The 27,336-nt window shown below is 40.4% G+C and overlaps 2 protein-coding genes, 2 long non-coding RNA genes and 1 other non-coding gene across 18 annotated transcripts in view; 2 read left to right on the forward strand and 3 right to left on the reverse strand.

Moving 5' to 3' along the window:
• CR1L (complement C3b/C4b receptor 1 like) overlaps positions 1-6,515 on the forward strand; it is a 62,431-nt gene extending 55,916 nt beyond the window's left edge. Inside the window, exons 17-18 of one of the 2 annotated variants that reach the window (XM_047076763.1) lie at positions 1,943-2,044; positions 5,689-6,515. In XM_047076763.1, the coding sequence (XP_046932719.1) occupies positions 1,943-2,044; positions 5,689-5,701 (115 nt within the window). In that variant the 3' untranslated portion in view covers positions 5,702-6,515. Of the gene's footprint in view, positions 1-1,942; positions 2,045-5,688 lie in introns of those variants that run through there. The other variant, XR_006961592.1, reaches the window with a different exon arrangement.
• On the reverse strand, positions 4,427-10,863 carry LOC124510080 (uncharacterized). The gene is made up of 2 exons (XR_006961610.1): positions 10,026-10,863; positions 4,427-5,448 (listed from the first exon to the last, which is right to left on the reverse strand). It is a non-coding gene; the product is annotated as an uncharacterized LOC124510080 (long non-coding RNA).
• A 4,787-nt stretch (positions 10,864-15,650) lies between these two features.
• LOC124510078 (uncharacterized) overlaps positions 15,651-27,336 on the reverse strand; it is a 56,506-nt gene continuing 44,820 nt past the window's right edge. For all 13 annotated transcript variants that reach the window (XR_006961597.1, XR_006961598.1, XR_006961595.1 and 10 more), the window contains 3 exons: positions 25,337-25,516; positions 19,242-19,368; positions 15,651-16,156 (listed from right to left, as the gene is read on the reverse strand). This is a non-coding gene — a long non-coding RNA (uncharacterized LOC124510078). The remainder of the gene's footprint in view (positions 16,157-19,241; positions 19,369-25,336; positions 25,517-27,336) is intronic.
• The window catches only part of LOC124510076 (membrane cofactor protein-like), a 29,027-nt gene continuing 20,956 nt past the window's right edge, over positions 19,266-27,336 (forward strand). The window contains exons 1-4 of the mRNA XM_047076772.1: positions 19,266-19,497; positions 19,828-19,927; positions 24,349-24,434; positions 25,245-25,442. Coding sequence (XP_046932728.1) covers positions 19,350-19,497; positions 19,828-19,927; positions 24,349-24,434; positions 25,245-25,442 — 532 coding nt within the window. The 5' untranslated portion in view covers positions 19,266-19,349. The remainder of the gene's footprint in view (positions 19,498-19,827; positions 19,928-24,348; positions 24,435-25,244; positions 25,443-27,336) is intronic.
• On the reverse strand, positions 26,970-27,042 carry TRNAK-CUU (transfer RNA lysine (anticodon CUU)). The gene has a single exon. It is a non-coding gene; the product is annotated as a tRNA-Lys (tRNA).

Below are 27,336 nucleotides of genomic sequence, written 5' to 3' on the forward strand. Positions count from 1 at the left end.
TAATGTGAGATCGCACAGCTTCGGGTCTCAGTTCTGCAAGAGTATTCCCACCCCACTTCACATTGTCAATCTCAAGTACAAGTTGTCATCTGTGCTTCTGACAGATGGGCTATAAATCTGAGTTCTCAGGAATCCCTCCTTGAGTTTGATGTATTTGCTAAAGTGGCTCATCGAACTCAGGAAAGCATTTACTTATATTTATCCGTTTATTAAGGGATATGAGAAAGAATACAATGAACAGCCAGCTGAGGAAAGACATAGGGTGTGGTCTGGAAGGGTCCCAAGCACAGGAGCTTCTGTCCCTACGGAGCTGGGGTGCATCACATTCCCCAAACATGGATACATTCACATGCTAGGAAGCTCTCTGAACCCCATACCTCTGAGATTTTATGGAAGTTTGTTGATGTAGGCATGATCAATTATTAATTCCATTTCCAGCCTCTCTCCCCTCTCTGGAGGGTAGGGGATGGGGCTGAAATTCCAACCTTCTGATCACAGTTTCATCATTCTAGTGACCAATGAGCTATCCGGGAGCCATCCAGGAGCACAGCCAGAGTCACCTCATTTGAAAAAAAGATTCTCCTAGTGCTCTTACCACTTAGGACTTCACAAGGATTTTAGGAGAACTGTGTCAGAGATGGGGTCAAAAAATAAATATTAAAACAAGAGATCATCCTAGTGCTCTTAAAATTATACATGGGTTTCAGATATCCGTGCCAAGGACTGAGGGAAGAAAACAATATATGTTTTCTGTTATCTCATAACCACCATCAATCAACTGGATAGGTATTCATTCAACGTATATTAAGGTTGTATTTTCTCACACCCCACGTACCACTCACCCAAGACAGCTTTTACGCCATTCCTCGGCTAACCACTTAGTCATTGCTCCGTGGACACCCATAACACCTGTCAGTACGACCCTCTACTCTTCCTCAGGCGTGGATCTCAAGTTTGTCCTTCCTCATTCTGGGAACACTTTGGCTTCTGACTCAGTCTTCCTCTTTGTCTCAGGGACGCCCTCATTCTAATTTCCACCAAAGGGTAAAGACTAACTGAGCAATGAGGAAGTACTGGGAGGCGGTGGAGTGAGTTAACTCTTTGCGCTTCGATCCTTAAGTCCCTAATACCAACATATATTTGACCTCTAAGGGTACTGGTATTGTACCATTTACCATTTTATGTAAAATGAAGTGCTTAAACAACTCCCAAAGAGGCAGAGTAGCATCCCAGGTAAGATGATGGGCTTTGCAATCATTAGGAGTCATTTCATACCCACTTACTAGCTATGAAACCCTCAGCAAGGCACTCATCTTCTCTAAACTTTATTTTCCTTGTCTGTAATGTGGGGACAATAATAGTTCCTACCTCACTTAACATGGTGCCTCAGTTAGGATGAATGTCAGAAAGTGTGAGCTATTGTTATTTACATGTGATTGTTATTGACATTTAAAAGTGCTTAAATGCTTGGATTTACCCTAGTCCTCTCACACGTCCGGACAACTGCTGCTGCTTTCCAAACTCTGGGTGTTAACTGTACACAAAACAGAACTTCCATCTTCGCTGTAGCAGAAGAAGGAAGCCTTGTGTAAGATTGTTGTGCAAAGCTGTTGCCCTTGTGAAGCCTAAATGTCACCACCTGGTGGTAAACAGTATTTACCAGTCAAAATGACTTTGGAAGCAAATGTCCTTTGAAGGCATGGACACTTGAGTATAAGCAACTCTAGTCTCCTGGCAACGTACAGGATGGTTTTAGTTTTATTTCCTACTCTGAGTTATTTAGTCTTGAGAGGTGGGATTTGGTTGTGTCCTTTTTACATATCTTGCAAAGATTTCAGAAACCTGAGGCAACTTATGCCCTCAATTTCAAAATGGAAGCCACTGACTACTTTCTTCCAAGACTGAAATGTATAAAATTGTCTTTTCTCCCTCTGCCAATTAGCAAAACTACAGATGAAAAATGTAAGGAGAGTATCCATTTACATCCTCAAGAAGACAGCGGTGTAAGTCCTCAAACTGTGCAAACAAACCAGGAGAACAGCAGGTACCTAATGTACATATTGAATTCATAACGTTGTCAATAACTCAGATAGCGAAAGTGAGAACAGGATGTGCCTAAGATGTCGCTCTGGCTGGATCACTGGGACCACCGGAGATAGAAAGTTCTTCAGGAACTGGAAATGCCTTGGTTGTTCTTTTCTTAGATTCTTGTTTCCAGGGGGTTGGGTGATGGCTGTCAGCGCTGTGCTCCGGGCACTGTTTTCTCAAAGCATTCCTGTATTTTTGTGCGCTGGTGCTATAAACCTTCGAGAAGAAGCAAGCTTTCGTTTTCTTGTGGAACGCAAGCATTTGGCACTTGGGTGTCCCCCTGGCTCCTCCTTCCCTTAAATGTGCAGGATCACCTGGGGATCCTGTGGAGACTTCGCATTTACCTCCCCCTGCTTTCTGGCTCCCACTGAATTCTCTGCCTCACCAGGTCTCCTAGGACTGCTCTCTCCTTCCTGTTTCCTGTCCTCCCCAACAGGGGCTTGTCACCACACCTCATCCCTGCATGCCACCTAGTCAAAGTACCAGCCTACTACCATAGCTGTTGGGTGGTCACTGTTTAGCTGTTTGCTACAGGACCGGGGTGAAAAGGGAAATTACCAAACTATGTGTACCGAAGTGGCACACACGTAGAAGTGAATATTAGAAATCAATGGACTAAAAAGTGACTGTTTTGTAAATATAGGTATTGGAACCCAGCCTCCCCCACTGTTAGCCTATTTATGGCTGCTTTCATGCTCTAACAGCAGAATTGAGTAGAAGCTACACAGACCAAGACTTACTATCTGGTCCTTCAGAAGAAAAATGCCAAACCCTGAACTCTATCATATGATCAGGATTTTCTCACTGTTTAGTTCCCCTGTAAGCCTTGGCTTTCCAGTCTTTTCCTAGGCCACTCTCACATTAGACACTCGTCAGTTTTGTTAAAATCTTTAATGTGTTCTCAGGGTACCTCATTTTGACTCTTGGTCTTCTTGTAAATTCAAAATTCCATTTTTCTTTACCATACAGAGCATTTCACCCAGTCCTTGCTTCCTCTGGCTGGGCCCAAGTATCCTAAAATTTTTATTCAGATTCTTGGGTGTCTGAAACACCAGCACGAAAATGCCATAGAGGGGACTGGCCACTCCTGTAGAAAGCAGAAGCAAAAAGTATCATGTGTTTTCGTCAATTTCCTTTCTGTCCTCTTTCCCATATATCAATGTGCACTTATCTAAACTTGGCATTTTATATCTGCACACATGTCCCAAATCTTAAATTCAACATCGGACAGTAGAAGTGGCCACAGGAAAAGGCAAGGGGTCAGAGAGGCATTTTATAATCAAGACACAGGCAATTCAAATCGTTTGAACAAATATGTCGGGTATGGTCAACTTTCTCCTAAATAGAAATTTGCGAATCCCTAGGTTTGTTTTCTGGCTTGTACTCACCTTGCTTTTGCTGAACAGTTTGTTTTTCATGACTGTTTATGGAAGCAAATGAAATGTGCACTGCTTTTTAAAAACTCAGTATTAGTAATTAACTTTTTGAAGCTATAATAACCATCAGTCCGATTCTTCTCAAAAGAGCATATACCTAGAGAAGCTTGACTAGTATATCAGTAGGATATTGAAGTCATGAGACAGGAATAGCATGATTTCCTAGGAGAGTGTTTTTTTTCCTACTGTGATCCCAGTAGTTTGAAATGAAAAGAGCATTATTTATATCTTAACACAAATACATAGGTATAGGAACAGAAGTCAAATAATGCAGATTTTAAGATAAAATAAGACAGATAATACTATGCTTTCAGGAATACTTTACATTATGCCTCCGAGGCTCTTGGGGTGATGTACTGCTTGTCCTTTACTATGATGGAAAAGCTGGGCCAGACTGATTCATCCCTAGCCGGATTGTCACCCACTGTAAACACACAAAGTAACTGCCCACTGTGAGGGCAATGGTTGTCTTTACGAAAGTCCATTCAAAAATAATACAGAATTATACTTAAAATATCATTTGATATCTCCTCAATCCTGGCCGGTTACCCACCTAAACGCTTTACCATTTTCCTTCCAATCCTATCTGCATTACTCCGCTCAGAATTCACTCACCCAAGAAGCCCTCCCAATGTGCTGTGGTCCAAAGTCATGTCTTTCTTTGGCACTCGTAGAACTTAGTGCCTATACCATTTTGAAAATAGTGTCTTTTAATAGTAATATGTGCTTATTGAAAAGGTAGAAAATACAGAAAATATAAAGTATATAAAAATGACCTATAATAGCCTTCATCCAGTGGCTAGTACACTTAAGCTTCTTCACATTTACAGGGTTATACACTGAGATTATATTGACTGTATAACATTATTCCTGGTGTGGTTTCTACCAAATAAACACCATCCTTTTATCATTAAAAACTGTATATATGCTTACATGCCATAGTATCCAATATTTCATTTATTGTTTTTGCCCAGTAACACCAATGCATTCATTCGCTTGCTCATTCATTCTTCAAACATTTGTCACTTGTAATCTACCAATGTTGTACTTATGTGTTTTCTTTCCCATGCTAAATTCACTTATGAGTAAGTTAATTTCCCCAAATTCTAAGTACAGACTTACTAAAATGAGAAGTGTACACTAAACAGTTGAGAATAAATTTATCAACATTTCATTTATCCTCAACTTTTTGGAAACATTTTTTTACATCAAGGTGCATCTCAAATTGTGTAGATTGACTGTTGACCACCGTTTTAATAATGATACAGGAAGTCCGAAATGAATTTGTCACAAGTGTCTTTTTCAAGATTGGGTTTTTGGCCACAGTGTTCCACAGGAGCGAGGTTGATCATTTGTGGCCACATGTGGCAGACAAGGAGTGAGTTAGTGTCTGTACCAAGCTTAGGACCCGTGCACCCGAGCCAAGTGCAAGGGCAGAGGGTGATACAGGGAAAGAGGCAGACTCCAAAGACACAGCTGCATGCTGAAGGACGTGAGAATGTTCAAAGATGACGCAGATACCAAGCGTTGGGACGTGTCACGAGGTAGAAAGGGAACAATGATGGGGGATCAGGCGGCAGTAATAATGGGGTGTCCGGTGAGCCGATGGGTCTCAACAGGGATCTGTCCACTGGCAGAAGGACAGTCTTCCCGGCCTTGAGGAAGAGGAGAGACTTCAGCATGGGCAGGGAAGCATTTGGACATCATGGATGATACAATGATTTCTTCCAGTCTTGACGGTGGTGGGGGACGAGGACCTGTTCTCTGAGGCTGGCCCTCCTCCAAACTACCAGCTCCTGTTTGCTTTCCCCTGCCACAGCATGGCTCAGAAGAGACTCAGAAACATTTGGTGTGTTATGAGGAACCTCTGTTTCTGGAATGAGGCTCTTTTTATTTAGTTGCCCAACGCTGAGAAACATTTTTCCTTTGATAAAAGCAGCAACGGGGAAAGGTCAGCTTATTCATTAATCTCTCTTATCTATTAAGTGTCTCAGCTTATGCAATACCTTCTTGTGCCCTGCACAGCAACCGCTAAAGAAGGCAATAAACACTTCTTCTGAACTCATAATTGGTGTAATACTGTCCTCATGATTATTACCAGTAAGTTCTGGGTAATTCATTTCAGCCATGCTGTCATCTGAATAAAAATATCCTGTTATTTCAGTGTCCTTCCTTGACAAAGTATATAAAGCTGGAGAACACCTCGAATTAAAATGTTGGTCAGGAAGGAAGCGATTCATTTCAACAGAATAAGATGTGAAACGCATAAAATCCCAACTGGAAGTGACCTCACAGAGATGCAAGCATGTGCACTTGAAGATGCCGAAGTGCCCCCGGAATCTAGGAAAAGCTCCCTCCTCTTAGTTTGGATTACTGTCACTCCTTCACCCTCTGTCCTTGTGCTCAAAGCACACACCATCCATTTAGGGGAAAAGACTGCCCTTGGGCTATATAAATAGCCTCACTTACTTAAAGGACAAAGGTGTTGCCTAAGATCTTGGTTTACCAGTTTGTTATTTTCCTTTCTTATTTTCAAATGTCCTACTACGGAATGGGCTTATTAACGAGAATTTGAAAATCCAAAGGGAAGATGTGAAAAACAAATAAGTCACATAGAATTATACTACTCTGTGAAACCGCTGGTAATATTTTGATTTTTCGGCTAATCTTTTATTTTTTGCTAACCTTTCTTCATGTATGTTTCTTTATACACAAGTCTTACTTAAATAGTTAGGTTTTCTGTTATAGAGCAAAATCTCCTCCTATTAGATCTGAGTAAAATATAGCTATATCAGTTTTTACTTTCCTTAGAAAAAAGAATATTTTCTGTTTATTAAAAAAACATTAAATGATTCTGGAGAACAGGTGTTCAAGAGAAATATCTGAAACAATGAGTTTTGGATATTCCTAAGTTGATTTTCAAAAGCACTTTTACTCTATTCTTTACAAAAACATAACTATTTTAAATAAAAGAATAATTTTATTATAAAAGCAACTGGCTTACTTTTGTATGCATTCAGAATACACTAAATAAACTAAGAAACTATGACTTTATGAAGTTAAAAAATTGGGGCTCCTGGGTGGCTCAGTCGGTTGAGCGTCCGACTTCAGCTCAGGTCATGATCTCACAGTTCGTGGGTTCGAGCCCAGTGTCAGGCTCTGTGCTGTCAGCTCAGAGCCTGGAGCCTGCTTCAGATTCGGTGTCTCCCCCTCTCTCTGCCCTTTCCTGCTCATGCTCTGTCTCTCTCTGTCTCTCAAAAATGAATAAACAGTAAAACAAAATTTTTTTAAAAGAAGTTAAAAAATTAATATATAAATAAGTGGTCTTGGAGTCCTTAACTAGTCCACATACTTACGGATCAAATATTATCTGGTGTGATATTATGGGTCATGCTAATAATCTAGAAAATATCAGAATCTTCCTGGATATTTAACAATAGATTCGCATAGGACTACTGCTATCTACCGTGTAATCCTGGGTTTTAAGTTGCTTTTAGAGTGTATTCTGCCAAATTGACCTTGATAAATATAAAGAGTGAGCTGAACATCAACTTGAAGTTTTCTTTAAAATCATGGAAGGTAGGGAAAAACAGAATAAGCAAAGTCAACTGACAAACCAGAAGAAAAAATTACAACTTGGATCATGGACAGGGGAAACAGGCATATTTAGAGAGTTAAAAATTCAAAAACCATCCCTCTCCATTCCCCCTCCCTGCAAAAGGGCAAAAGATATACAGCCAGGTCACCAAAAGAAGAAAGGGAAGTGACCTATGAATATATAAAAAGATCCTAAATGGCTTTGCTTAGCTGGAACATAGGGAAATCTATTACGTCTTAAGCTTCTGAAGAAGTACATTTTTTTTTTAATTTTTGTTTTAACGTTTGATTTATTTTTGAGACAGGGAGAGACAGAGCATGAACAGGGGATGGTCAGAGAGAGGGAGACACAGAATCGGAAACAGGCTCCAGGCTCTGAGCTGTCAGCACAGAGCCCAACCCGGAGCTTGAACTCATGTACCGAGAGATCATGACCTGAGCTGAGGTCGGCCGCTAAACCGACTAAGCCACCCAGGCGCCCCTGAAGAAGTACATTTTAAAGGAGGGCTAGAAAATAGTTGTTGGGGGCTGGGCTGTTTTAGAATCAAAATTCCCTATCACATGAAAAAAATGAAAATTCCTTTTTTTCCACCCAGAATGAAGTAGGTCTGTGAGTATTGTGGTTAACAACTATCTGATGCCTGGGACATTTAATTTCAAAAAATTCATGAGACTTTTTTTTACCTGTACAACATTTATATAAGGGAAATATTTTATATACTATGGGTAAAATACTAAATTTCAAGTTTAAAAATTTTTAAATTAAAAATTTTTAAATACAAACTTTATTTGTATTCTTGAACAATTATGTTAACCTCTGGCCTTACATTTTCCTTCTGAAAAGCAGGGGCTGGTCCAGCTGGTCTCCAAAGTTATTCCTAGTGCTAATATTCTCTTTTTTCTCATTTGCCTTTTGTGTACATGCAAGTGTAAGGTGTACGTTAGTTTAAATCTATGACATTTAAATAAAATGTTCTGTCGCCATCATTATAAGAAAGGGATAAAAGATTTTCCTTTCTAAATCTACTTGTGGACTATGGTTTGTAATATATTTACATTTTAAACCTTCACAAGCCAAGAGGAAACAAAATGAATATGTGTTCCTTCTAAGAAACGCCTTCCTTTCTGCACTTGATTGTTTTAGAATCCTGGGGCAGGTAATGGCTTACCACAGGAATGCTCTTGCTGGTAAGAGCTAAATAAGAAGGTCAACTGAATGGCAGGTGTTTACCAGATACAAAGGGCGGTGGCACAGCCCCCAGGGCCAACATCAGCAAGATGGTTGAACCATCCTGTTTAGCCATCCTCTTTCAGGTTTTCACAAATGCGTCCTGTGTAATTCACCATGGCAGCGGAAACCCTCTCCTGAGAGCACTCACAGGCCCATTCCTGCTGCTTACCCCCACCTCAGATCAGCACGATGGAAACAGACTAATTTAGGAGGCCAGGAATCATCCAACATTATGATTTATTTTCCAGAAGTTGGCCTGTGTTTAAAGACATCTTCACACACCTACCTCCTCCCCACTGGCCTTCACACAGTCTGAAAGGAGATGTAGCACGTAGCTCCAAACCTGGTCTACGCACAGGCATGTTCTCCATGCTCTCCTCTCCTGCACTTTAGCAGTGTGACAGAATCTCCAGGGGGAGCTGCAGAAACCATGAGTGTTTACTCCCCCGCTTCACTCAAAGCCTGGACTCTTGAGTGCCATTCCCGTCAGGGCTTCAAGAAGTTCACTGTCGACACTCTCCCTTTGAACCAAGTCACTAAAACGATCTCAAGGCTAAGGGACAGACAGCAGCTCTGCTTCGTAACACAGCTTGCAGTGCCCGATCCAGGAACGGTTTGTGTGCACACAGTTGTAGCTCATTCCTTTTAGAGGCAAACCCCACTTTGCTCCCAGTATCTTAAAATTCTGACAACAAAATCTCTCAGAGCTTCCCCAGCATTTGGTAAATCCATGGTGGCGGAGAATTGGCAGAGACATGTTAGATGCACAAGACAGCACCCCCCATTTATTTCATTCAGTATATATACGTTTTTATTATACACCTTACAGACACAGAACTGTCTCAGCACTGGAGCTACAGCAAGAGAACTCTATCCCTGTCTCATGGAGCTTGTCCAGAAAAATAAGGAACAGGGCTCGGGACCTTTCAGATAAATTATGTGATGCATTGCGTCAAATAAAAATAATCAATGTGAAAGTACTCAATTATATTAAGAGTGGTTTGATGAACGCCAGGTATAGAAACTTGACTGATTGAAAGTTCCAGTAAAACCCCAAGTCTTGAATCTAATCTAGTATATGACACTAAGAAACCAAACACTAGCCATATACCGTTCCACATCTTTTAAATTTTTTCACGAGAAAATGTGACTTCCAAGCCTAGAAATAAATGTGGAAGTTTTTTCAGCTTTACTGAGATACAACTGACATATATCGTTGTGTACAGATGGTTGCAAAGAGTAAGAAATAGATTATCTGTTTGCAGAAATAATGTCAACATTGAGCTGAAAAACATTTCTGTCCTATCACTCTTAACAATTCTAAGAATTTCCAGAAATGATAATTCTCCCTCATTTGAGTTTCCAGTGTCTCCTTAATTATATATACCTCCTTCAATTAAGTGTCATCATGGAGTGTCTCGTTTTTATACTCCAAGATAGTAGGTAAGGTGTTGATTTTATACAACAATCCACAATTTTGTGGCCTACAGGCTGCCCCCAGAATTGAAAATAATGTTTTGGTCTGGGAAGAGGAAATTCCACGGTTTGTCCAACCCAGAATGTCTTCAGTGCATTTTGGGTACAGAATTTTAAAAATAGAGATTTCTGTAATTCCAGAATATGAATCTGAAGTGTATGCAGAGAGCTTACATGTCCTTCCCACCGTCTCATACCTTGACTCTTTGTGGTGCAAGGTTTCATCAGTACCATTCGTGAAAACAATAGCAGTTGGGTTTTTTGTCTTTACTGATTCCAAATGTAATGTAAGACCGTAACAGAAAACTGAAAAGCACAAAGAAAATGAAACATCCATAATCCTGTCAAGTATTAGTTAATTTTGGTATATGTCCAACTAATCTCTATTTACATGTATGAATATACTACTTTCGTTTTAATAAAGAAATACCAAAAGGCACATACTGATCTGGAATCTGCTTTTTCCACTTACATAGGTATCATATTTTTAACATGGATTTTTTTTTACACTGCTCACTGCCTAGACATTCATACCGTAAATCCACCTATCAAAACTGCCTTCTACTTTTGTTAGACACTTAGGATTTCTTTTTCCCCCCTAAATTGTACATCTTTGGTCACAGCTCTGACGATTTCTTTGGCATGAACCCTAAATGGAACAACTAGTGGTTTAAAAGTCATGTCCATTTGAAAACTTAACATATGGACAAGTTAACTTGAGAGCCAAAAGTTTCAGGGTGTTGGCCCCCGGATACATTTACTCACGCTGGTTGACATTTATCCTTCTTTGCCAGCTAATAGGAAGAAAACGTCGCCTCCTTTTGTATGCTCTTTTAATAAAGGTCATGTTACTTCTCCTCTTACTAGTCATACAGGTTTAATCACAACGCTACAAATAGATCTGGCTCATTCTTCATTTTCCGCTTGACTTTCCACCAAGAGATTGTTTCCCCAGAAAAGCTCTCTCTTATCAATTCCTCGCATCCCAACAATAACGGCTTTGAGTATCTCCAGGAGATTGGCAATTAATACTCCCTTGTCCTTACCTTTTTCGTGCATGTTTTTTCCTCTCCAATAAAACATTCAGTTGCTCAAGGGCAAGGGCCCCAGAGAGGTGAGGCCCGATATGCTAATGGCCCGGTGTCCTTTAATAATTCCTTAGGGGTTGGGAGTGCAGTGGCCAAACCTTTGAGATTTTGAAATCTAGCAGGCCTTGAGAAGATCCGAGGGCAGGTGCTGAGCCCCGGAAATCACAAGTATTGTCCCTAAATATTTAGGGACACTGCCTAAATGTCCCTAAACATTTAGGGATCATTTAGGGCAGTTGGATCACTGCCAACTCTTGAAACAAGGGCCCAGGGGGTCCGGACAGTCCCGAGTGCCTCAGGACACGACCGGAGCCCCGAGGTGTGCTGGCCCCACGACGACCCGCTGCCTGGCCTCTGGGTTTGTATTTTCAGGGCGAGGCGCTTTTCCGCTCCGGAAAAGCCACAAGGATGACCCCCCAGCTCTCGTTTCTTTTCGACCCTTCCAGATGCGGCGGGGAGCCGGCCGAGTCCCGCAAGCCGCCGGAGGCCTCGCGCAGGTGCCCAGACGGGGTCGCCGCAGGGCGCCCGCGATAGTGGACGCAGGCGGCTGCCCACCGGGTGGGGAGACCCCACCGGGTGGGGAGACCCCACCGGGTGGGGAGACCCCACCGGGTGGGGAGACCCCACCGGGTGGGGAGACCCCACCGGGTGGGGAGACCCCACCGGGTGGGGAGACCCCACCGGGTGGGGAGACCCCAGTCTAACGGGCCCCGCTCGCAGGCCCCGCCTCCAGCCGCCTGCCGGCCCCGCCCACACTGACTGGAAGTCCCGGCACTTCCGCCCAAGCACCGCCCAGGCCACGCCCCCGCGCCTGGGCGAATGACACCTGGGTACTGGGGGAATTGTTGCGTCTGGTACCGGACTCGGGAGGGTCCCTGCTCTGCGGACTCTCGGGTTCCCACAGATATCCAGGAGGATGATGGCGTCCTGCGCGCGGCGCCCTTGCCGTCCCCGCCTCCCCGAGAGGCGCCTTTCTTGGCGCGTGGTCGGGATTCTTTTGGTAGCCCCAGTGCTTCTGCTCTCTCTAAACTCTGGTAAGAGCCTGGAGAGGGTGTGTCCCCTGGCTGCAAGGGGGAGCGGGTCCAAAGGCCCAAGGCCCCGGACCTTTACTTTCCTAACCTTCGGATCCTTGTTTCACTATTGATCTGGTTGCAGTCACATCGATATAAGCAGGGACTGCATTACTCACTGTGAGACCCCCAATGCCATGCGCACAGTGGCCGTCAAGAAATTGTTGCTAAAATCTATTGGGAGTGGCAGACACCAAGCATACTACTAATAAATATGTTGTAGCGCAGAAGTGCTCTGGAGGAAAGGAGCTTGAGTCCCTGACAGCATTTAACTGGAGGCAGGAACAGTTTTCTCTTTAAACAGGCCATGCTCTGCCACTGTGGGGCTTCTGCACTTGCTATTCCCTTAGACTTGGAGCATCCACCCCCGGCCCCTTGTGCCTAAGGCTCCTTCTTGTCCTTCACACTCAGCTGAGATGTTGCCCCCTCGGAAGGCCCCTCTCTGACCACCCCGTCTCAGGTGGACCCACACACTCCACCTCAAATCCCCCGACCGGGAGTCACCCTTGCAAAACTGTGTCTTCTGCTCTCCCCAGTAGAATGCAGAGAGCTCCTCTGTCTTGTCACACTTGTGGTTCCAGATGCCCATTTTCTGCGTCAGCATCAACACTCTTGTATACACATTAAGTACCAGAAAATGAAATAAAGGATTCAGGTGAGGCTTACAGTACCGGAGGAAGGTTCTTTAAAGCATCGCGCTTAGGATGGCTTATCCGTGGTGCCCAAGCTAAGGCAGGGGCACCTGTCAGAGGGGCTCTGTCTTCCACTGTTTATGTAGAGTCTGCAGTGCTCACAATAGTCTTGCTTGATACTGATCATCAAACAGTTCATTTCTGTGTGGGGAGAGTGGAGTGGAGAGGGGCCAGTGGTGGTAAAAAGAAAACAAAAAGAAGTTTTTAAAAAGGATCAAGGTTAGATTAGCCTTATAGCTAAAAGGGGAAGGAGACTCTGAATGTCATTTGGAATAGAGGAAAGAGACAAATGAAATGAACAGAGTGCAACATGGAAGGGAATAAAACTTAAAAATGAAGAAAAGGGAAATCAAGGCCAAGTGTAAGGTTCAAAGGTAAAATCATGGGGTGCCTGGGTGGCCCAATCGGTTGAGCGTCCAACTTTAGCTCAGGTCATGATCTTACGATTCATGAGTTTGAGTCCTGTGTCAGGCTCTGTGCTGATGGCTCGGAGCCTGGAGCCTGTTTCAGATTCTGTGTCTCCCTGACTCCCTGCCCCTCCCCTATTTGCACTCTGTCTCTCAAAAATAAAGATTAAAAAAAAATTTTTTTAAAGGTAAAATCAGGACAGGTATGAAATTAGGGAAAGTACAAATGAGCCTTCATTATGTTGGGCAGGGAAACAGTGGGAAGGGCGTACACGGTTCAGTTTTGATGCCTCTCATCCTCTCAGGAGAAGGTGTGTAGGCAGACAGTGTTGTGCCCGGAAGCCCACCACCTCAGAGGGAGTTAGTTGCCAGCTACACAAGATGGCAGAAGGGAACATTTGTCCAGTTTCGGGACCAGTCTCATTCTTCCCCAAAGGGTCTGCTGGTTTTGTACAAAACCCACTATCTCCTGTTGTGGGTTATATCGTTAGGTCTTTTCTTTCTCTCTAATTAAAGAAGCCAAGATCTATAAGTGCTTACATGCTAGTTTCTTAGTTTCTTTACTCTACATATTGTAATACCCAGAGGACAGTCCTTCTGGTCAGTTGCTAGGTTACAGAATACTGGGAGATAGGCAACAGAAGAAATGACATGGCCAGATCTTTCTCCAGTGCTTCAAGCTTAAAGATGGTTAGTTTCAATGTTTCAATGTCAGATGCCTGACAGCGTATTCTTCCCCATGGTGTTCTGTTTGACACCAGTGGTCCTTTGAGTGCCATGTTGTTTTGCCTCGCTACTCTGAGGGACATGCTGTGCTTGGTGTTGTGGCTGCATGGATGAATGGAGCCAGCCATGGGAACTGTTAAACACAAAAACATGTGATAGTGACTTGAGAGGTCCATGCAAAGGACGGTGCAAGGGAAGGGGAAGGGGCCCTGCCTCCCCGGGGAAGTGGAAAATGCTTGCTGGAGGAACAGTTGAGTGGATTCAGTGTAAGGAGACGAGAGTTGAACAGGGCTTGCGGGTGAGCAGGTAGGAAGGGTGTTCAGAGCAGAGGGAACAGTGTGATCAGAGGCTTAGCGATGTGACATGGCTTAGGGCATCCATGGACTGTGGAGCTACCCGGTGTGGCAGCAGGAGGACACAGAGGCGAGAGAAAGGCAGAGGACTGGATCACAGAGCAGATCACTGTGACAGCAACAGGATAGTCAAGAATGAACAATCACCATCATTAAAATTCAGACATGACGTTAGCATCTGTCCTTTTAGGGCACCTTGAGCCCTTTTGTTTGACTTGGCACATGGCAAATCTAAACCAGAGTTACTTTAATTTCTCTAGACTCAGTAGATCATTTCTTGAGGACCACGTTGTAGATTGTTGGTGTAAGTGCGGGAGGGTTTCAGACAAATGTGGTGGGAAGAAGTGTTGGCAGTGGAACCATGGTGCCTCGCTGCTGGAATATTTTGGGGGGTAATTTACTTAATCCCCTTGCCTCAGTTTGCTCATCTTATGGGGTGGGGTGGGGAGAGGGTGGATAGAACCCAACTCATTGGATGTGTATGAAGATTGTTAGTCAAAATGCTCTTAAAATAATGGTTGCACAAGTAGTGTTGAATGTTTGCAATTTCTAAAATTATTAGTGTCACCACTGTTGTTTGAGAAAACAGGATACGGAATCCTTCGTTACTGTACTTTGGGAGAAAACAAAATCCCCAGTGTTTGGAGTTCACCTTCTGTAATGTCAAAATACTGTTTCTAATAATAGCAGTAAGGGAGAAAGCGTTCATAATAAAACAAGAAAGCATAGATAGATTGACATGAAAGAAATTAAATACTCTGACAAGGGGAAATAGTTGTCGTTAAACCGAAGGAAAAAGTTTGAAGACAGGCATAAAACAGCAGAGAAAAAAAAAAACCTATAATTTGCCGCTATCTCTGGAAGAAGTTAGCTGAGCAGAAAAGAATTTGAGTTTTGATCTGAGAGCGTATGGAACTGATGACAGTGCTCATTCAGCTCTGGCACTTGGCATTGGAAGTGCAGTGATGAATCACACATGGTCCTCAGAAGGTGACCGTCTCATAGGGAGTATGAACAATAAAGACTAACACTTTGAAGTGTTCTCTGGAAGAGGTAAATGGGACATCATGAGGATACCTAACCCAGTTTTTCGATGAGAGATGTCAAGAGCCATAAGGAGTGGCATCTCAGCGGAAGCTGAGGGATGAGTGGGTGGGAGGGGTTGGAATCTCTGGTCGAAAAGTTAAATGATGCATGGGAGGTCTGGAGTGCTGGTGGCATTCAGAAATGCTAGTGGCAATGTAGATAAGACAGGGTGGTGATTTGAGCTCAAAGGAAAGGCAGAATTAGATGGAACAGGAATTTCAGTTGTGAAAACCCTCTATCTTGTTTGCTGGGCATACGTGAGGCTGAAGAGTCAAGAGGCCACACTCTGCCTTCATAATGTTATTTGAGATAGCTTGACACTTTCCAAGTGGAGCGTGTGGGGATTGAACCAAAGACAAGTTCATCTGCCTGATATGCAGCAAAGCCCAGCACAAAGCTATCGGATATGCAGCGAGGAAAGTTTATTTGAGAGGCAACCCAAGGAGGGGATGGGAGAACAAGCCCCAAAGCCCCCTCTCTGAGGGAGGCAAGAACAAGTTTTTTTGTTTTTTTTTTTAATAATCATAGGGTTGGGATTATACACATATTGATAAAACAGTGGGGAAACTTACAACTAATCATGAGGAGAGGTAGAGCATGTGCATTCAGTGACCGTAAGCATATATCCCACGTTCCCTTTGGGGTGGATACTTAGCATCAGAAGGAGGCAAAATTTAGCACCCCGGCCTCATGCAGTTATCTTAGGACAAGGAGAAGGGGTTATGGGTCTGCTCTGAGAGCCAGTATAACCTGGATTGGGTCTTGGACTCCTTATCTTGGGTAAGGAATGTATGGCCTTGCTTGTTCATCCATTGACCTTGAAACCAGGCTGCTGCAGAAAAATCTTCTGAGTTTTTTTAGTAGGGTCTGAAAAGAAACAGTAGCTGCTCAGGGAGAAACAGTTCTCTGGAAGAAAAAAAAAAAGGTTTAAGCTTTCTGCTAGTTTCAACCTCATTAAGCCGATGGGGTACAGTTTCAGGCAGGCAACTGAATATATGCAGTAGGCTCCCTGGCTAGAGATAGAGGATCTCCCTGGCAGACCAGGATATGGGAGGCAGGTCTTCTCAGTGCTAATGAAGTCATGAGAGTATGCACACTCACCCCCAGAAGGATCTACAGAATGAAGTAACAAGAGTTCCTACAGTAACCCGTCGGGAACATCACATCACTTCTCTGCCTAATTAGATATAATTAGGCAGAGAAGGAAAGGTAGCCAGAGGACAAGCTGAAAACCAGGGTGGTTTGCTATCCTGGAAACCAAGGAGAGAGCTTTTTGGGCAGGAGACAGCTAAGAGTCATCAATGGCTGCACATGTTATACACAGGGTAACTGACATCACTGAGGAAGAAACTGTTAAGATGAATTTACCAAGAAGAGAGCCACCTAATGACTTTGAATAATTTAAGTGATTTTTATAGACTCAGAAGGGAGTAGAAAGTGAGATTACAATTGACAGGGGTAGATGCCACAGTCTGTGTTTTAAGGAAGCAAAGAAAACTAGGTTGTGTAGACGCACGAGATGTAGCGGGTAGGTCAGGTTTCACTGAGATTACAGTTTTGGTCAGAGACCATGATTTTCTGAAGGTAGCGTTTTCGGTGGAACTGTGGGTGGGTGCTGCTGTCTGGGAGTTATTTTAATTGTTGCAAGGTTAGGGAGTGCTTGCACGATTGTTTCAAGTGTAGAGGTGAACAGTTGTCTTGATCCATAGTAGAGCACTATTTCACTTTCCTGAAACTCCTTTGGAACATTGGGGAATTTTCTGTATACTGCCTATGGTATTATATAATGGCATCTATTGTTGAAGTATAGCATTGCCAGGTAATAGTAATTACATGTAAACTATCTAGAACAAACTAAGCCAAGATTCTCTTTTTCTGGAGCTGGAAATATTTAGTTTCAAAATCCCCATAGGAAAAAAATTCTGAGCAATAGAAGAAGTCTGATTATAAGAGGTATAAAGCTTGTAATCAATCAACTGGTTGCCAAACTAAATTATAAACTCTGCATGTTGTTGAAAGCATGTCTTTTATAGTGCATGTTAGGAGGAAGAAATACTTCAACTTAGTTGAATAAGTTAAACAATCCAATTGATTATTTCTTTTTCCATACAGATCACTGTCTATGAAAGTCATATTTGGAATTCTATCTTCTTTATCTGCTTTCAAGATAGTTACTGAAATTGAATGCATAAAACAGGAATACTTGTATAATTTAATCAGGGGTATGCTGTTACTTAATCTTTTTCTTGGTGGTTCCAGGATTTCTAATGATGTTATATATTTGTATCTACAATGGAATTATGTAGCATTTTTAGCTTTTTTTTTTTCTATTGTAAAATGACTCAGGGTATTCAGTGCATGTAATGTCATTAATACAACTCTATATTAGTCCTCTTTTTAAACAATGCTTTTAATTACTATGATTTTTTGTTTGCTTTTTGCTTTTGTTCTAATTTGGACAGTTGATTGAGGAACATTCACTTATCTTGGTCAGCAGAGTGGAAATGTTAAAAACAAAACAAAACAAAACATATTGCCAGTAGGTGGATTTGAGGACATGATGTAAAGGAAATGTTGGACGGTGTTTATAGATACAATTTTAGAATTTAGGAATATGGTGTAAAAGGAGAGTAATATTTCACTTGAGTAGAGTTCTCTTGACCAGTCTCTTAATCTGAAGTAAGACGGAGATCCAGGGAGTAAGAAAGAAAAGTTTCCTCAGGGATCAAAGTAGATCTATCTCCTTTGTCCTTAGGTCCTCACCCTTACAGGAGAGGCCTCCATGTTCTTTTAGCCCTTTAGGACTTTACTGGACGTGTCTCCATCGTGTTATTTTACGTAATTGTTCTGACAGATGTTTGGTTTTCAAGCTCATGGTTAATTAAAAAGGAAGAGGAGTTGCTGAAGTAAAAATGACACTATTCTAGGGGGAAAAAAATCTCCCCTCCACTCCCCTCAAAATTCTAAAAGCATAGCAACATCGTAGCTTTTCTGTAAGTGGATATTGGATAAACAGCCCAGATAGCTACCTCAGGGAGTTTCTGAAGGAATGTGTGATCCATTGATCAGTAGAGGAAGATGAACTTTTATTTGACATAATGCCCTAAAACGCAACATTTTTTTTTCCATCTAGGGCTATTCAGAGTAGTAAATTTTGATATTTAAGTGACATCTTTTCACTTATGAAAAGCTCAGTTCACTAACATGAAATGAAGCCTTATATTTTGAAAGACTTTAATGCATGTTTATTTTGAGCTATGAAATACGTAATGCTTATTTAATAATCACTTGTTACTATAGCATTTCTTAAGCATCCACTGGGTACAGAGTATACTAGAAAAAGAAGATGTAAGTTGCCTGACCTCTAGGAACTCTCCTTCTGAGAGAGACTGAACCTGAAGTGACAGGTTATCATTAGTTTGTTTCAGATCATGGGAGAGTAATCAGAGCAGGGTGCTATATGCTGTAGAAGGCTTCTTAGAGGAGGAGCGAGGTTTTTTTTTAATTTTTTTTTTAACGTTTATTTATTTTTGAGACAGAGAGAGACAGAGCATGAACGGGGGAGGGTCAGAGAGAAAGAGAGGAAGGCACAGAATCTGAAACAGGCTCCAGGCTCTGAGCTGTCAGCACAGAGCCCGACGCGGGGCTTGAACTCACAAACCGTGAGATCATGACCTGAGCCGAAGTCGGCCGCTTAACCGACTGAGCCACCCAGGCGCCCCAAGGAAGAGCGAGTTTTGAAATGAATTTAGATAAAAGTGGGGAAGGTTGCCTATCTGTATATATTTTAAGAACATGAACATTAATTTTGTCTTTTCAGTTTTATTGTTGAATGTAAATTCAGCTTGTTCCCCATCAAATCAAAAGCTAATAGGCGGTTATTTAACGCAAACAAGGCACACATCTTACATACTCCCACTAAGTGGGCAAAAGCATGGAAGAATCATTAAAATCTTGCAAAGATCTTTCCCTTTTTTATTCTATTACCTACCTGCTGCCAGACCAGAGCCTTGGCTGGTGAAAGAGATAAATACTTCATTTTCATATTCTCGTTGTCTTATCACTAGATGCCTGTGGTGAACCACCAAAATTCGAAACTATGAAGCTCAAGGGTAAACCTAAAAAATATTATGAGGTTGGAGAGAAAATATATTATGAGTGTCTTCCAGGACGCATTACTGTGTTTCCCGTCATGGCTTATTGTGAGCAGAATCACTCGTGGTTCCCTCTCCAAGAAGCTTGTATGAGTAAGTAAACAAAACAACGTATATGTATATATATTGTTTTCTCTAGAGATTTTTACAAATATTAGGGTCCATTTTCCACTACCACAATTTTTCTCATGTGAAAAATTAGTTTCAGATAGCAATATTTTTTTCCAGAATTTGATAAATCTCCAGGGGATCTTTTTCTTGGCAATAATTGTTTACCTGGTTGAGTGTGAATTTTTAAGTTTGCATAACAGCTAGGTATAGAAAATAATATTGTGTTAGTTGCAGAGAGTCGTGCAGAATTTTGACCTTGATTTAAATCTGTTCTGAAATTGGCATTAAAGTTTTTTTTCAATCTTATTTCAGAAAAAGAATGCGATAGGCTATCACTTCAACATGGTGAAGTTGTTGCCCCAAATAAAACCTTTTCGTTTGATCACGAAGCTCACTTTTATTGTGATGAGGGGTAAGTTGCTCCTTAGAGAAAATCAGTTGAATGTCACTAATTCCATTTTTGTTTTGTTTCACAAGCGTTCCCATAAAGTTTATTTCATTATTTTGTATGTGACAACTCACATTTATAGCCAAACAACTCTTGGGCTTTTTATGGAGACTGAAAAGATGCATAATTAATTCAAGGAAATTTATATTGAAGTGAAGCAAAATTGTCTAATACTATACCTAATAATAAGTTTATTGTAAGCACCAAAAATGTAGTAATCATGGTGACTTTATTCTTGACAAAGTATATCCTATTTAAAATGCCAACTCTCAGGTTTGAAGGAGGACGTACAGAAATGTTGTGTTCTTAAAGTCCTCTATTTCTTTCTTCACTTACATTGTCTGCTTGTTCTATCCATTATTGTGAACTGGGTAGTGAGGCTTCCAACTACTGTTGTAGAAATGCCTATTATGTAGAAATGTGTATTGTTTTGTCCAATTCTGTCAGTTTTTGCTTCAGATGTTTTGACGGTCTGCATCAGGTGGCATAAATGTTTACAATTGTGACATCTTCTTGTTGCATGAACCCTTATTAATTAGTAACATATAATATCCTTTGTCTCTGGTAACCTTTTTTAATTTAAAGTCTACTTGGTGTGATATTAGTATAGCCAACCATACTCTCTTTTGGTTACTATTTGCTGAAATACCTTATTTAGTCCATTTACTTTCAACCTGTTTTCATCTTTGGATCTCAAGTGAGTCTCTTATACATAGCATATGGTGGGATCATGTGTTTTTATCTATTCTACCAATCTCTGTCTTTTGATTGGAGAGTTTTAATCCACTTAAGTTTGAAGTAATTACTGATAAGGAGAGGAATTACTTCTGTCATTGTGCTATTTGTTTTCAGTATGCCTTACAGCTTGTTTTGGCCCTCAGCTCCTGCATTACTGTCTTCTTTGTTTATTTGACTTTTTCTGGTAAACTGCTCTTACTCTTTTCTCATTTCCTTTTGTCTATATCCTATGGCTGTTTTTTTGTGGTTACCATGGAGATTACATTTAACATCCTAAAGTTAAAACATTCTAATTTGAATTTATACCAGTTTAACTTCATAACATACAAAAACTTTTATCCTTTATAACTCCATCCCCACCCCATTTGGTTGTTTATTACACAAAAGTACATCTTTATACATCATGTGTGCCATAACATAAACTAATAGTTCTTATAAATTAGTTTCAGTTATGTAGAAAACAAGATTTGGTGTTAAAAACAAAGTTACAGTAATACTATGTTTTACACTGATTGTTTCTTTTTTTTCTTTTAAATGCACTAGTCTCTTAAGTTATAAAGAAAATAAAAATTGCAATTATAAGCCATTGTTACAATAATACAAGCTGTAATAATTTCCCATGTATTTACCTTTAGTGTGATATTTATCTCTCCTTATGGCTCAAAGATACTTTCTAGCATTCCTTCATTTCATCTTGCAGGACTCCCTTGAGAATTTATTTCTTGCAGGGAATGTCTAGTGGTCACTAACTCCTTCAGCTTTTGCGTATCTAAGTCTTAGTTTCTCCTTCACTTTTTTTCAGAAATACACATTTAACCTTTATTTTTTTTAATATGAAATTTATTGTGAAATTGGTTTCTATACAATACCCAGTACTCTTCCCAACATCCCCTTCACTTTTGAAAGACAGCTTTGCTGGATAGAGGATTCTTGGTTGACAGTTTTTTTTTCTTCTAGCACTTTTTGAGTATATTGTCCCACTGTCTTCTGGCCACCAAAGCTTCTGATAAGAAATCTGCTGATAGTCTTATTAAGGATCCCTTGTATGATGACTCACTTCTGTCGTCCTTCTTTTGAAGATTCTCTCTTTGTCTTTGTCTTTTGAAAGTTTGAGTGTTATGTGTCTTAGTTACTCTTTGAGTTCACTTTACCTGGAGGTTTTTGAGCTTCTTGGATGTTTATATTTATGTCTCTTTTTCTTTAATTTTATTTATTTATTTTGAGAGACAGAGAGAGAGAGAGAGAGAGAGAGAATATGTGTGCTAGAACAGGGGATGGGCAGTAAGAAAGAGAATCCCAAGGGTTTCATGCTGTCAGCCCAGAGCCCGACATAGGGCTCAATCCCATGAACCATGAGATCATGACCTGAGCCAAAATCAAGAGTCGGAGGTTTAACTGACTGAGCCACCCAGGCGCCCCCAATATATTCATGTCTTTCATTAAATTTGGGAAGTTGTCAGCCATCACTTATTCAGATGTTCTCTCTGCCACTGTCTCTCTTCTCCTTCTGAGACTCCCACAATATGTATGTTGGTCCACTTGATGGTGTCCCACGGGTCCCATATGTTCTGCCCACTTTTCTTCACTCTTTTTTCTTTCTTTTCCTCAGACTCAATAATTCCCATTGTTCTGTCTCCATGTCCACTAGTTTCTCCTGCTGCTCAAATCTGCATTCAATTCCTCTAGTGAATTTTTCATATCCCAGTTATTTTAATGTTCCAGAATTTATTTTTTACTTCTTTTTAGGGTTTCTGTCACCCCATTGACATCTCCATTTTGATCATGCATGATTTTCTTGACTTTCTCCAGTTCTTCCTTAGTCTTTTGAGCATGTAAAAATAGTTATTTTGAAGTCTTTGTCTAGTAAATCTGCCATCAGGTCTTTTGGGGGAACAGTTTTCGTTTATTTATTTTTTTCTTTTCAGTGTTCCAAACTCTCCCGTTTCTTTGTATATCTTGTGATTTTTTGTGGAATACTGGACATTTGAATCTAATAATGTCGGCACTCTGTAAACCAGATTCTTCCCTTTCCCCAGGGCCAGTTGTTTTATGTTATTGTTCATGTGTTTTTTTGTTTTGTTTTGTTTTTGAATGTTGTACAATATCTCTGTTGAAGACCAGCCTGAAATTTAAACTGAAGGCCTTCTCAGTCTTTTCTCAGCCTTTCCCTGGCCATGCACATTCACTTTTTAACTTTATTCACATATTAAGATGTTTCTGAATAATCTTTAATGTCTGGCTCCTGAGAGGGGAAAAATGAAAAATGATATGGGGATCAAAGAGCACTGGCTGTTTAAATCCCCTGGAAGTCACTTCAGCCAATTAGGAAGGGGCTTAAAAGAGTTAGGAGTTGACTACATCTCTGTGACCAGAACCAGGATTCAGTGATAAGAGCACAGATCCCTGCTATTCAGAGGACGGGGCCCTTTTTGTCCACCCTTGATCCCCCAAACTGCTTCCAAGCTGCTCCAGGAAGATGTGCACAGCTGCCTGCTGGGGGTGAGGGATGGGTACCTGACACTGTGCTAAGATGAAATCGACTGAAATCAATGGAGTTTACCTGTCCAAGTCTTTCCTGGGAAGTTGCAAGCCATCAACAGACTCCAGAGTTCCACAGTAGTCACCCTTGACAGATTCTGCCATTGCAGTTGTTGCCCAGTTGGGGAGACAGGTTCCTGGCACTTCCCACTCTGCCATTTTCCTGGAATTCTCCCCCAAAGACTCTAATATAGAGAAAAGGCAACCGCATCCATGTATAGACATTTTCACTGACTACTTTTTTCACTTGATCAAGAAAACATACTGGAATATCCAGTCAGTAGTTTTAGAGAGAGAGCCTGCTAGGCAGTTTGAGGGATGCCGAAAGTTTAAGACCTATTCTTTTCTCCAAGAAGTTATAGCCTTGTTGAGAAACACAATGTATACAGAGAGGTGTCAAAGCAAAATAATTAATGAGAAGTAGCAAATAAATAAAATTATTCATGATTGTTACAAAAAAGTCGAGCAGAAGAGAGTACTGTGAATTTAAATCATGAGAGAAAATTTCATTATGTAGTATTCCTGAGCTATTCCCAGAAAAATATTCTTACCTAAAAGTATTAAAGGGGCTGAAAACTACCCAGCACTCACTATGTACCAGATGCTAACTCATCTAATCCTTAAAACAATCCCATGGAATATTTACTATTATCCCCTTTTCATAGATGAGGAATCTGAGCAAGAGAAACATTAAAGGACTTGCCTGGGCTCAAACAGAAAGTGAGTCATGGAACTGGGACTCAGATCCAGGCAGGCAAGCTCTAGGGCCTAATGTCTCTACTCAGTTGCTTTTACTGAGAAGAATGGAGTGAGCACAGACATAGAAATGGATGTGTAATGTGGTTGCTGGAGATGACAGAGAGACCAGACTGACAGGTACGACAGAGTTATTTCAAAATCTTCTGGCTTTTGGTCAGTGAGCATTCACCTGTGGAAACTCTATTTCATTAAGTGCAGATATGGTTAGCGCTTTCACGGTATAATGTTGTTTAAGAAACTTCTCCCTCAGACTACTGTAGTGCAGAAACGCAACAGTATTGAAATTTTCATTATTATGCACATCTTGTTAACTAATAGAGAAAACAGTAAGTTTTTCTTTTCTCATTTAGTTATTACTTAGTTGGGCAACAAGTTATAGTTTGTAACCTTCGTGGAAATGACGTGTATTGGAGTGATAACCCCCCACAATGTAAAAGTAAGTAAATTTTCAGTTTAGAATTTAGACTAGCAAGCCTCAGTCTTTTTTGACCTCATATCCCCTTTAAGCTTTTAAATTGTCAAGGATCCCAAAGAGATTTTTTTTTATGTGGGCTGTGTTTATTGATATTCATTATATTGGAAGAAAAACTGAGAAGTTTGGAAAATAATTATATATTCATTCCTGTTTAAGAACAGTAAGCTCAATACATGTTAATGTATGTAGCATATTTTTATGAAAAATAATTTTCTGAAACAAAGGCTGAAAATAATGCCTTTTTTTTTTTTACATTTTTGCAAATCTCTTTAATATCTGGCTTACAGAAGGACGTCTGGATTCAGTCTGTTGTGAAAGCTCACAATTTGTAGCTTGGAAAATTTCACTGTACATTCATAAGGATGTAAAGAAAGACAATATCTTGGTATTATTGTGAATCACCCATTTAGCAAATGGATATATTTAAATATTATAAAGAATTTCTCAAATAGCAGTGAATTTTATTTTTAATCACAAGCATTTTTTCTCATTACATTTTCAGTAATGAGACTAGAACGAAACTTAGCATGGCCTTCTAAAGTAATAATAGGTTTTTCATAGAGGTATTTGAGAAAAAGAGTTTTGTTCTGAAAGTTCATTTGTTTATGGCTTGAATTGGGGATAATAATACATGTTCTCATAGAAGCCTAAATAAACAGCTTATAGAAATCATGTTAATGAATTTACTGAAGGCAGTTCATAGGACTTTACAATGCTATCTTGACACTTTTCCTTTGGCCCTGTCTTGACTCTTTGTATTTCCTTTTTAAGAGATTTACTGTCAACCGCCTGCAAAAATAAATAACGGAAAATACAGCAATAGCCACAGAACTATATTTGAATATAATGAATTAATAACTTACAGTTGTAATCCTTCACAAGGATCAGACGAATTTTCACTTGTTGGAGACAGCAAACTTATTTGTGTTGGGAATAACAAGTGGAGTAGTGACCCTCCTCAGTGTAAAGGTAATGATGTTTCCATTTATTTCCTTCTTCATTTGTTAATTGTAAGTTTGGAAACGGTTTGTAAATGGTTTTATCTGTAAGTAAGGAAAACAGTCATATGTGCTTCCTCCTCCTGTTAAATTGACTCCCAACATAGATTAATATAGAGAAAGTCAAATCAGTTTTACAGAGCTACCCACCCCCCATTTCACACGTTCTCAGAATTCTAGTTCACACATTGTGAACCACTGCATATATGGCATGAGTTAGGAATTTTTGGCTTGAAAGAACTCAAAAATTCAACATATACTGTCTTAAAAATAAGAAATCTTTTCTTATATTACAAGATGTCTGAGATTTCTGGCTGGACAGTAAATTATAAAAGACTAACCCTCTCACAGCCAAGATTGATAAGCTCTGTACAAAACATATTTAAAAAACGGGATCGCCTGGGTGGCTCAGTCGGTCGAGCGCCGACTTCAGCTCAGGTCATGATGTCACGGTCCGTGGGTTCGAGCCCTGCATCAGGCTATGTGCTGACAGCTCAGAGCCTGGAGACTGCTTTGGATTCTGTGTCTCCCTCTCTCTCTGCCCCTCCCCCACTCATGCTCTGTCTCCCTCTGTCTCAAAAATAAACATTAAAAAAATTAAAATAAATAAAATAAAAAACAATGATTAAGACACTGGAGAACGATCAAAAGCAGGGGGTCACTGGAGAGGATTTGACTCTTGGAAGAAAGGGACCACTGAATAATAGCAAAATATTTACTGTTTTCGAGCGCACATGGAGCATTCTCTAAAATGAGCAAGATAATTTTTAACAAATTTCAAAAAATTGATATGATTCCAAGTACATTACCTGATTACAGTGGAATGAATGTAGAAATCAAAACAGGTTAATAACCTAGGAATCTTCAAATATTTGAAAATTATGCAAGATACTACTAACCAACCCATGAATCAAAGAAGAATTCATAAGGCAATTTAGAAAGTGTTTTGAATTGAATAAATTGGATAAAAAGGAAAATACAGCATATCAAAATATCAAAAACATTGCTTGGAGGAAAATTTATGACATGAAATACTTAATGTTAGAAAAAAAGAAAAGTCTCAATAACCTGTGCTTCTAAAAAAGAACAAATTAAGCTCTAAACAAGGAGACAGAAAGAGAGAATATCTTTAGAAAGAAATCAATGAAATTGAAAAAAGAAAATTACTGAAACCAGCACCTGGTTTGGGGGGAAAACCAATAAAGTAGATAAAGTTATAGCCAGACTGAAAGAAAAAAAAGAAGATACTTATTATTAACATCAAAAATGAAAAAAAAACCCAAATATCCTACAGATGTTTAAGGGATAATAGGGGAATATTATGCAAACAAATTTGAGTTTATAAATTTGACAACATATGTATGAAATTGACAAATTCCTTCAAAGACACAAAATACCAACCCAAACTTATTCAAAGATGTACATAAGCTGAATAATTGTCTCCTTCTTCTCCTCCCCCTCTTCCTCCTCCTCCTTTTGCTTTTTTAAGTAAGTCCTATGCCTAATATGAGGTTTGAACTCACAACCCTGAGATCAAGAGTCACATGCTATACCCACTAAGCCAGCTAGGCACCTCTGAATAGTCTTATATCTATTAAAGAAATAGAACTTACAGTTAAAAACCTTCCTAAAGGGGTGCCTGGGTGGCTCAGTCAGTTGAGCATGGGACTTGGTCTCAGGTCATGATCTTGCGGTTTGTGAATTTGAGCCCCAGGTCGGGCTCTGTACTGATAGCTTACAGCCTGGAGCCTGCTTCTGATTCTGTGTCTTCCTCTCTCTCTCCCTTCCCCACTTTTGCTCTCCCCCCCACCTCAAAAATAAGTAAACATTTAAAAAAAACAAAAAACTTCCCACAGTGAGAACTG

The sequence above is a fragment of the Lynx rufus genome, unplaced genomic scaffold (genome assembly GCF_022079265.1).
Source record: "Lynx rufus isolate CCGP_SWC_20201006 ecotype Redwood Valley unplaced genomic scaffold, mLynRuf1.p SCAF_15, whole genome shotgun sequence".
NCBI lineage: Eukaryota > Metazoa > Chordata > Mammalia > Carnivora > Felidae > Lynx > Lynx rufus.